Source organism: Indicator indicator, chromosome 18 (genome assembly GCF_027791375.1).
Source record: "Indicator indicator isolate 239-I01 chromosome 18, UM_Iind_1.1, whole genome shotgun sequence".
In the NCBI taxonomy this organism is placed as follows: domain Eukaryota; kingdom Metazoa; phylum Chordata; class Aves; order Piciformes; family Indicatoridae; genus Indicator; species Indicator indicator.
In genome coordinates, this window is record NC_072027.1 from 1969853 (window position 1) to 1981705 (window position 11853).

At 42.3% G+C, this 11853-nt stretch overlaps 1 protein-coding gene across 1 annotated transcript; it reads left to right on the top strand.

The window, feature by feature from the left end:
• Positions 1–8946: 8946 nt before the first annotated feature.
• LOC128973098 (neuropeptide Y receptor type 6-like) lies at positions 8947–10068 on the top strand. The gene has a single exon (XM_054389294.1). The coding sequence runs from the start codon at positions 8947–8949 to the stop codon at positions 10066–10068; it is 1122 nt and encodes a 373-aa protein (XP_054245269.1).
• Positions 10069–11853: the final 1785 nt, after the last annotated feature.

Here is an 11853-nt window from a genome sequence, read left to right on the forward strand (position 1 = left end):
AATAAAACACTACCCCTCTCTTTTATTTGCTTAATGCAAAATAAGATATTCTAGAGATAAAAAGGTAACTACAGAATAACACACAGGAACTATTTCTCCAGTAAGTGGCATCAAACTGAACAAAATCTTCCCTGAGCCCTTTGTAAGGGGAGTGTGCTGACAGAGAAACACAGCTTTGAGAAGGGTGAAGCAGAAAGTCATCAGAGAATTCAGTCTGCATCCTTTTCACTGGACTTGCATTACCATTTTTCCTTAAATCCTGCCCTCCTTCCCCTTCCCCCGAAGCTCAAATTCTCTTTTCCTCTTTCATCTTTCCATTCTTCTGTCACTATTCATTATTTAATTTCTTGCCTTTCCTAAAAGTTTATGTAAGAGCTGGTCATAATTTGGAGTGACGGGGTGAAAGTAAGGCAGCAAAATATGATCTGAGTAGTCAAGGTTCTCGTCGAGGATCAAAGAACCCAGCAATGCTGTGGCAGATGGGAGAGGGTGGATCTTTCACTACATCTTAGTCCAAGACAGACCAGGATCACAAGTTTTGCCAAAAGAAGACCTGGAGCCAGCAGCAGTCTCAGCCATGCTCTGATCTTTTTCATCTACAAGTCTTTCTTTATGTATTTTCCAGCTAAATTAAAATCTGCCTCCTTTTTTAACCCCATTGGCTATTCCTAGGCTTCATTTATTTCTTGTTCCACAGAACCTCTGTAGGGTGTTTTTTGTGGTGTTTTTCCATGCCTGACATTTAGCTTTGTTTGAAAACAGCAGGAGGACTTTCCCTATGAAGTTCAGTATGTACCTGCCTGAAATTAGCTGCAAGACATTCATGCCTATTCAAGAGATTTTAAAATGAGGTGGTGCATAAAAGTGAGGGTTTCTAGACACAAAATAGCCAGCCAGAATTGATATTCTTAATTCAGAAAATCAAAAAAACTGTTACTAGAGCGTGCAACGTAGGAAAATTGAAACAGACTGAGATTAACAGGAAAAAACCTTTTGATTATTTAAGGATTTCTTCATTAACAATTAAGAGAGTGAGAAATGCCACAGGATGAGAAGAGCAGGGTTTAGTGCTCACAGTGTTGTTATAAAGAGGCTGTGGAGTGGAAAGAGAACAGAGAGAGAACTGATCCCATTCCCCCCAAATCTGTGAGCTATTGAAATAACTCACCTGTGGCAGAGCTCACTCTTGGAAAACATCAGCTGGGGAAGTTCTAAAAAGCTACAAAGGCCTGAATCAGGCTTTGGAAAGTGGGAACTGTTCTACAAAATGAATTAATACTGTCATATCCTATTAGAATTACTCACATATCTTTTTTTTTTTCAGTAAGAAAAGTAACTTGGCTGTTCCAAAAGCTGAAGATGCTGACCACCTTCCAGCCAGAGAGTGCATCAATCTGCAGCTCAAGTGTGTGCCAGCTGAACGAAATTAGCTGAAAGTTCATGGCATGATAGGATTTGTGAAATGAATATGCTCTTAGAAGTAACTCACTGAAAGTTCAAGCAGATTTGAGACCAGCTGACTTTTCATTCTAAGCATGATCTAACTGAGAGGTACAGACCAGAATGAAACATCAGCTATTCTCTAGAGCTCTGCAAACACGATGGAGTGAAGCCTAAACACCAGAGAATGAACCTGAGTGACTGCTTCTGAGCCACGGAGCGGTGCTCCAGCTCACACACAGACATCCATCCTTCTTCACTGCATGATCTCTGGAGAAAAACTTACAGTGAGTTCTTAGTTGCGACTCAGATGTTGCTCCTTTGGTAAATTATAACTTCTCTGAGGAATCCCAAGATTCCTCATTGGGGTGTTGCTTTCGCTTTGGGAAACTGGACTGTGCTTTTCCCTCCATCAGAACACATTCTCTTACTTTCCTGACATCAACCAGCACATCCGACACTAAGATGAGAGATTTCCTGCTTATTCCTCTCTGCCTCCTTGAAGTGCTATAAATAATAATACTTATGAGGAAGAAATATTCCAGATCCTTCAGAGATGCTAGAGGTCACTGAAGCAGCTCTTAGACAAGCTGCTATTGAAAAACTCTTTCAGCTAGGAAGCTGAGACATCCTGTGTATACATCTCTATTCAATCTTGACTTCTGGAGGAGAAGGATGCACCAGGGAAGAACAAGGACTGCTGCACAGCTGTGTGGGAGAAGCAGCTAAGCAGAAGCAAAAGGTTGGAGTGGTCAGCCAGCAGCAGAGCTTCCTGGTGGGCGAGGAATCGTGGAAGTGCCAAAGCAAAAAGTGAGCTCAGAGAATTCATACACTAGAGAATTTGTCACCAACAGGCTGTTGCCAACACAACAGACCTTATTACAAACTGCACATCTGAAAATCTCTTTACTATGGCACTTAAATCACTTAACCTGGTTTTCTACACTGCCCATGTTCTGTATGCCATAGCCTGGGAGCCAGAGTAACTGCTTCGATGTCATCAGGATGAGACTGCACTTCATAGACATGGACCCTAGAGAAGCATAGAATAGTTTAGGTTGAAAAAGACCTTTAAGATCAAGTCCAACCATTAACCCAGCACAGCCAAGTCCACCACTAAACCATGTCCCTCAGCACCACATCTACGTGGCTTTTCAATCCCTCTAGGGATGGTGACTTCAACACTTCCTGAGCAGCCTGTTCCAGGGCTTGACAACCCTTTCAGGGAAAAAGCTTTTCTGTTCAGCTCTGAGCTGGCTGGTTCAGATGACAGTGCCCTGAGCTCTGTGATTTAATGGTTAATTGCTACCTGATTTAAAACTAGCTCCGGAACATTTACACAAGCCGAGGTCATGCCTCCAGCTGCTGTATAACCAGATGCTTGGAAAAGATGGTCCAGTTTATTTCAGTATGAGTATCATACCTGGAAAGCCTTTAGGATCAGGCTTGTATTGGAATGATTGTGATGAGATGATAATAAGCATGATGATAATAAGCATAATGATTGGCATGCAGTACAGTCCACAGTGTTTCAAGGTTTCTTGTTTGTTTGTTTCCCAAACTGAGACAAAAACCTCTAGGAACACATTTAAAAATCCCATCAATACTCCTACTGTTTCCTATGAACAGAGACCTCTTGGAGCTGCTTAAATCCCACAAAGGCAGAGTTACTAAATTTACACCCCACACTGGCAAGCCAATTGCAGCCTTATCTGCAACGTCTTCTAATTTTTTGTTATCAGGTCACACATGAAGTTTGCTTCTCACTCGAGTTGCAGCCCTGCCTTGCAGTTAGCTAGCAATGTCTCCTGATAAAGGCTCATTTTCCATCACTTCATATTGAACCATTTGGAAATAACACCATCATTTAGATAAAGTTAATACAATTCTGCTATCCATTAACCCTTTTTGCATATAGACACTACAGCATTTGCCTGAAAACAAGCCACCTTGATCGCATCAGACTCAGCCACTGATTCCACTTAATATACACACCTCTGACTTCAGCATCAATACACCAAAGAGCAGCTACACCACCACGAGCCTCTGATGCCAGACAAAATCCAGTTCACAACAGGTAACCACAAAATGCAATCCACAGAAGGCAGCAGATTGATGCAGGTGTCAAGGTGAGGGGATCACAGGTGAAACATTTTGGCCTTTCCACAGATCACAGAAACACTCAGGTTGGAAAAGATCCTCAGGATCATCAAGTCCAACTAATAACCCTACTCTGCAAAGTTTACCACCCAAGCACCACATCCAAACGACCTTTGAACACACCCAGGGCTGGTGACCCAATCCCCTCCCTGGGCAGCTCATTCCAACACCTGACCACTCTTTGCTGTGAAAAAAAGTTTTCCTCATGTTCAGTCTAAGATGTCTAAGTCCAGATGGAGGACTGTATGCAGAGTTAGATTAGAAACAGTAAGCAGCCTGACCTTTGTTTGAAACCCATGAACAGAATGAGAATATCTTTTAATTTTACATATTTCCCTTATCAACAGATACCACACTTCTATGACCTGTTATTTAGCATGTTCATTTTGAGGTCTTGATCCTCTTCCTGGGTTCCTCTACAATCAGAAGCAGAAATTCTAAAGTGCTTTGGAAAAGCTTTGGGGTTTGCAGTATTTTTTGACATAATCAAAACCACTGAGTGCTAGAAATATTTTAGAGAAGTATATTCACATTACTTGATGCTTAAAATTTCAGGAGTCCCAGATGACCCTTAGGATAAAAAGCAATGGGCTAAAGTGAAGGAAATTTTAGGGGGAGACATAAAGGAAATTTTCCCAACAGCAGATTAGTCACTTGAATACCTAACTGAGGATGTTTAAAACACAGGCTAGACAAACACACCACAAACAGATACAACTATAGCAGAAGCAGGAGGTTTGGCTGGGGCTCCCTGCAGCCCTATTTTCTCCCCATGCAGCAGCATGACAAAATACTGCTGTATTTTCAGACAGTTCTAACCTGCCCTCAGGGTACAGCATCAGCCTGCTCAACCCCAAGTCCTGCTGCTTTTCAAATGCAGGTACATTGTCTAAGCCAGATTCCAGTATCCTCTCAAATGTTTTGTCTGCGAGTTTCTACTTCTCCAATTTAAGAGGGAATCATAACCTCATTTCCTGAGTCCACTCCCAGGTTCTAACCCTGGGTTATTTTCTCTTGACCCTGCCTTTTGCTGCTGCTGGGGAGCCACAGGATGGTTCAGAGTGAGAGACTGGGATACTAGGGGTTAAGTGGACCAGGTGTGAATTGAAGAGTTTAAAAAGCAATGTACCAAGCAGCCCATCCTAAGAAGGAGCAGTTCCTTTCCTCTCTCATAAACACCCACTCTAAATATTTAGCAGGGAAACACAGAATGCTCATTTTTGTAAACCTGCAGCTATGAAAGGTGCAGATTTTTACAGGGAAAACAGCAACAATAAAGCAGCTCCTTTTCAACATGTGCTAAGGTAGTGTGCCATGCTTTGCTTTTCAGGAATGTTTCTGTATCTCTGGAGTAAGAGCTAAAATAGCAATTTAGAGTGAAAATATGAGCATTTTAATTGCCACAGAGCCAATGACACACTCAACAGGGTGTGCACACCCTCTCTAAACAGCTTTTCCTATCTGCCTCAGCTCACAAAGCAATAAGCCATCTGCAGATGTTTGTGTCTGAAATCCAACAGAAGGAAAACATTTACCTGACAGAACAAATAAGATAACTGAATTGCCTGATAAGGTGTTTGACAGGGTGGAGGGAAGCCACGCAGTGGAGGAAAATCCATCCCCATGACTACTGCTCCTTTCTCCTCCCTGCTCATTGCTGTTCCACGCTGCTTGGATTCCAGAGCTTGTTTTATTCCTCAGCAGCCTTCTACCGATTCAGGCACAGCTGGAAATTGCGAGGCTGTGGTTTGTTGTCGGAAAGAGAAGAAAGGAGAGTTTAAGTGTTGCTCTAGGATGGCTTTGCTTTGGATTCTTTCATACACAAAGGAGATGTGTTGGCTGGCTCTGTAATTAACTCAAAAGGGGAAAAGAAAAGCTCTTAAAGGCAGTGTGGATATGACTTGAATTTTTCATCAGGTAAGAAGGCAGAAAATCCATAAAACTGTGTCAAAACTAACTGAAATCTGTCTTTCAAAGGATTATTGTATTCTGTACATCCTGTATTTAAAATTGAATGGAAAGTATCCTCCAGATTCTATCATTGCAATACTTTGGAACTTAATAAACAGACGATGTCTGCAACCAAAACATTTACTGGTCACTTTGAAGGGATGGGACTATGCATCTTGGACATAGGTAAGAAAATACTGAGGAAAGAAAGCCTTTTGAAATCTCATTTTGTCTTAGACTAAAAGAAAGCCTTTTTAAAACTCATTTTATCTTAGACTAAAAGAAAGCCTTTTTAAAACTCATTTTGTCTTAGATTAAAAGAAAGCCTTTTGAAATCTCATTCTATCTTAGATTATGCTTTTGATTTTCTTTTGCTTATGTAATGTTTCTGTATCTGAAGGAATGAAACAAAGTGGATTATCCTTTCTCAGTGTGAATTTCTCTGGTAGGGAATCTCTTTCAGAATGCATGGATTAGGGGCTGATGTGATTAGCACTCTCATTAAACACTTCAGTCCCATTCTGATATCAGCTGTGGCTGCGTTCAAAGATGCTGATTCTGCTGATATTTATTAGCTTTAAAAAGTGCCACTCTGCATTGCAATGGAGTTCAACAGGCTGCAGTAAGTACTGTGTAACTCATTTTTATGTTCCAGATGTTTAAATGAGGCAGGTGTAAAGGGTTTATTGCCTTGCAGTATGACAGGCACTAGACTACACTTTTTAACTCACAGTACAAACCAGATGACAAGAAATTAATCTCTTTTTTTTTTTCCTGAAAAATAGGACAATGGAGATGATCAGTGTGCTAAGGCTGAACTGATCACAGGGTCAGTACAGAGGCTTTTCCTTAACAGGACAAAGTGCCAGAGCAGCCCCACCAGCTACACTGAATTCCTGGGAGGGGACATTCATCGCTCACTAGCAAACTGTGTTGTGCAACCAAGCAAGCGTGGCAAATAGGGCATAAAATATTACAAACCTGGCTCAGCCTCATGTCCTTCGAGTCCCCACAGATTCTCCTGCTCACATAAAAAGCAAGGAAGAGCAGAGCTTGTCTTTGAAGGCATCTTGCTTCCAAGCCAGTTCCCCTGCTAACAGCTGATCTTTCCTCAAAGGGCAGGGCTCAGGTCTGTGTGAGTCAGGTGAATACTAAAGCCACTGCAAAGAGAAGGATCAGTCTTAGGATCAAACAGCCAGACTTGAGACCCTTACAGATCAAGAGTGGTAGTAAAGCTCATCAGGGCAGTATTTACCACTGGCTGCCCTCTCGTTCTTCCAGCACATGCATTCTTCTGTGTGAAAAACCCAAGCAGTGCTGCTCTGGGGAGAAGCGGTCTACAGTGCATGCCACGAAATAGGTTGCCTAAAGGTGCTGTTGTCCAGCATCATCATCAGTTTCTGCAGGGTGTGACTGTGCTAGCTTCAGAATCCCTTTCACCTCTCCCAGACTCACTAGGAGAGGAGTTTTTGCAAGCTGGTGCAGACAGAGTAGGGTACATAGCTCTTGGTTTTGCCCTCCTGGAGCAGGAGCACCTGTGAAGGACTACAAAGTCTGTCTGAGCCACTAGACTTCAACTTCATAGATGGTTTCTATGCCATCCCCTCAGCAGGGCTGTAACCAAGGCAGATGGGTTATTTAGGGAGACTATAGGACTTCATGTGAGCCCCTGACCACCACCTGGATCATATTTGGAACATCAGGGCCACATACAGTCACTTAAATCTACAGACATTTCTCACTCCAACATGAGCACGCTAGCTGGAAAGTGTATTTTAATCAGAGATGCTCCAAAGCTGGCTGTGGCTTTGATTATTTTTAGAAACTTAATTTGAAACACCCAAATTTAAGTCAAGCAGAAGTATCAGGGTAAAGCAGCCCAGGATAGAACTCAAGTTGGAGTATTCTCTGAGTGCCTGGGGGCAAAGAGTTACAGAATCATAGTTCCCAGCTGAACCCTGCCTTTGGTGCTTAAGCTGATGCAAGCAGCCAAACATTTTTCACTCCTTAGTAATTAAACAGTGGTAATAATTTCTATAAAAAGGTTGGCAAATGTACACATAAACAGAGTATTTCTAGTAATAATAAACCATCTACCTGTCCCTTCTTCTTTTCCTGCATCCTCTTCCCACTCTTTCTTCATGCTTCTCTCTCCACAGGCTCTCAACGCTCTGGTATTTATTACTAGGGGTGAAGAATGAACATCTTACAGATAGTTTCCCACTAATTCCTGCTTCAAAAAGGAATTCAGGTGAGTTAGAGGTGAGTTTTCAAAGGCATAAAGGTAGATCATACTTATCTATCTTTGAATTTGGAAAATTATTCTTCACATCCTTTTTTTTCCTTCCCCAGGTTGGAAACAACCTCTGTCTGGCCAGCAAGCTGGGGAGCTTTTGATTTAAGAGTAAATTTTTAACTCAGTGATAAATTCAAACCCATCAAGATATTCTGGTGAACCTAATTCTTCCCACTGCTATTAAGTTTTACAGCAAGAGATTTGTACTAATATCAAATATTGGCTTGACACTTGGTTAATTCAGAACTGTGACACTTGGTTAATTCAGAACTGAAGCAAGAATCAGCTCTGTGTCTCTTGAGCACGTGTTGCATTTACCCACAGAACATTTCGGGGCTGTCTTTTGTCAACCTTGTAAACAGTGAGCAGTGTGTAGGGAAATAAGACAACCTTTGGCAGCTCCTGCTATGGAGATAATTGTCTATGTAACTAAGATGTGATCCTTGGTTCACATTATTATCAGATTAGACTGAGGGAAAAGGCTATCTTATCTTTAATACATGAGCAGAACAGGAAACTCCAGTAAGGATGTTGTTCATAGAGGTGTTAAATATCACTCAGCACTTTGATTAAGCTGCATTAACTCACACTGCTTTGTAGCTCTAAAAAATGTGTGATGGCTAAGCTAGCAATGTGATGGCAGGACCCAATTCTTCTTTTCTGATCATAAAAAGCAACAGTTGATCCTCACTGGAATTCCTTAAACCTTCAGCTGAGACAGATCTTAAATATTTGACTTTGAAAAGCAAAGTTTATCCCCAGCTGGCAAAAGAGGATTTGTATGGAAATGTGCAGAGCAGTTTAATCAGAGCTATCACTGCTGTGCCTGGCACATCACAACCAGTTCCAGGTCTGTAACTCTGTCAGTGCAGAACCTCAGAAAGGCAGTGTCAGCCTCCACCCACATCGATACAAACCCACTAATACTCAGTCTCTGGCTTTGCCAATTCTCTAATAATTAATGAGATTAGATGTGCCTAAAATTTCAAGGACACCAACTACACCAACAAGCTCATAGTCATCCTTGTCTTGGAAAGCTCCTTCTGAAGTGTATTCTAAATAACACCAGGTTTTGTCCATAGGTTGGGAGATGCCTCACGATGGATAAAGCCATTCAGCATCCCAGTGAGATTCTCTCTAATCAAACCCTCTCTAACATTAGCTACTCACAGTTTCTGAACTTTGAAACATGCCAACTGTCTTTCCTTGCAGAACTCCTGCTTATCACAGCCTACACATTAGTTACAGCAGTGGGGCTCTTTGGAAATCTTTGTCTGATCGTTATCATAAAGAGGCGGAAGGAAACTCAAAATGTTACCAACGTTTTGATTGCCAACCTCTCTTTATCAGATATCTTGATCTGCATCATGTGCATTCCTGTCACAGTTGCATACACCTTAATGGACTACTGGATCTTTGGGGAAGCTATGTGTAAAATAACTTCTTTCACACAGAGCGTGTCTGTCACGGTCTCCACCTTCTCACTTGTACTGATTGCTATCGAGAGATACCAGTTAATAGTGAACCCACGTGGCTGGAAGCCTACTATTTCCCATGCTCACTGGGGAATCCTTCTCATCTGGGGCTTTTCCCTCACGATCTCCATTCCTTTTTTAATATTTCACCAGTTAACTGACGAACCCTTCGAACATCTGTCTTCCCATAGTGAGTTCTATAAGAACAAGGTCGCTTGCGTCGAAGCTTGGCCATCTGTTGCGGCACAACTGACTTTTACCACTGCCCTGCTGGTTTTCCAGTACTGCCTCCCACTGGGCTTTATTTTTGTCTGCTATCTCAAGATCTTTGTATGTCTTCGAAGGAGACACTGTAAAATAGAGAGGATGAGGGAGAGTGAGAGCAGGCTGAGCGAGAACAAAAGGATTAATGTGATGCTGATATCCATTGTTGTGACTTTTGCAGCTTGCTGGTTGCCTCTCAATATATTCAATGTTGTTTTTGACTGGAACTACGAAGCACTCATGAGCTGTAATCACAACCTAGCATTTACAATATGCCACCTCGTGGCCATGATCTCTACATGCATCAATCCCATCTTTTATGGATACCTTAACAAGAATTTCCAGAAGGATTTGGTGGTATTAGTTCACCACTGCAGGTGCTCAGCATCACAAGAGGAATACGAAAACATTGCCCTTTCAAACCTGCAAACCGATGCATCCAAGGCATCTCTGAAATTAACTAACCCCCCTGTGGATATCTAAAATAATCCAACAGCAGTTTCCCAAACTTTGTATTTTGTTGCAGATGGCCTCTGTCTGTGTGTCCTGATGGTGTTACTGCTGAGTTCAAAGGAGGTCTTTGCCATTTAGCTCTGCAAAGCCAGGATTATGCTCCCATAGGCACCCTGTTAACAGGTACTTTATGACAGCATTACTGCTAATAAACACCTTCCCAGAGTCTTAAAGATCAATAACAATGAATTATAAACAGTATTAACATCTCTTTTAATCCACAGTTCCCAACTCACTGATACACTACCTTAGCACCAATAAAACTATCTCCATTTCAGCCACTGATCCAGTTGTCCATCCTGGCTTCACCCAAGCAAACCAGGAACACCGGGGCATTCCTCACTCCATCCACCTCACCACATGCTGTTTTCTGGCCTTTCCATTTCCCAGCCCCACATTGTTCCCACTTCCCTCCCATCTGCATAACAGTTTCTGGGCAGTTCCCACTGCAAGGAAAGGCCTTTTAGTGATCCTGAACCTCCAATCATTGTCCTCTCAGCCTCAGCATGCAGTTTGCTTTGGTTTAGTACCAGTGCAATCTAGAAACTGTATTCTACAAGGGGGACTGTATTCAGTCTGGAGAAGGGAAAGCTCCAAGGAAACCTTATTGTGCTCTTCCAGTATCTGAAGGGGGCTACAAGAAAGCTGGTGAGGGGCTTTTTAGGGTGTCAGGTAGTGACAGGACTGGGGAGAACAGACCAAAACTAGAAGAGGGTAGATTCAGATTGGATATTAGGAAGAAATTCTTCCCCTTGAGGGTGGTGAGACACTGGGAGGTGGTGGAAGCCTCATCCCTGGAGGTTTTTAAGCCCAGGCTGGATGTGGCTGTGAGCAACCTGCTCTAGTGTGAGGTGTCCCTGCCCATGGCAGGGGGGTTGGAACAAGCTGAGCCTTGAGGTCCCTTCCAGCCCTAACAACTCTCATTCCATGAAAAGGCCAGAATTGGAATCTCTTTTTGCTTGTTTGTTTTGTTTTTGAGCACTAATACAGGCCCCATTTGATGTACTGCAGATTCCACTCAGACTGATGCTGTTCAAGATGAAATTCCTTCCCAAAGCATTGTGCTCTACCCCAAACCACCAGTCCACATCACTGCTCTTTAAAACACACCTTCTAGAATCTCTGTTATCAAACACACACACCACCAACTCAGGGTAAATTCTCTTTAGCTGCTTACCCAGACTGTAGATTCCTCTTGGAGTAGAAAATTAGGTTTGTGTTTTGATTGCAAAAAGATCTTAACCCAGACCTCTGCCCTGGCAAGTGGCCACACATGAGGCAGATGTGGTCACTTCTGCTGGCCTGTGTTTGAAATTAATTTCTTTTGTTACACAGTGCATAGAAGCCTAAAGGTGTAATGCTGGACACAACTTTTCTCAAAGTAAAACATTTTAAAATACACTTTCCAGTTTGGCCAGGAAAAAATAACCAAACCTATTCTTCATCCATGCTACAGTGCAGCAAAAATAATCAGGCTGTTTGAATACCATACTTAGAACACTTTAGTCCTACAAGTCACCATGCTTCCTCTTCCTCAAGGTAAATATCATTAGTCACCTGTACTACTACAGCCTCTTCCCTTTTTCACTTCTAAAGATCACCCTTGTACATAAAACTCCTTGCAATTTATTCTCTAACCCCAGCAGTTCAGCAATGCCCCACTGAAGCAACAAGAATTAACATTCAGATGACAATCAGCTCCTTGGTGATTCAGCTATGATGAGACTCACCTGAAGGCTGTAAAATTCCCTTGGG

What these genes read in the sequence shown, in the direction of transcription:
- LOC128973098 (XM_054389294.1), top strand. Translation starts at nt 8,947, where the DNA reads ATGGATAAAGCCATTCAGCATCCCAGTGAGATTCTCTCTAATCAAACC.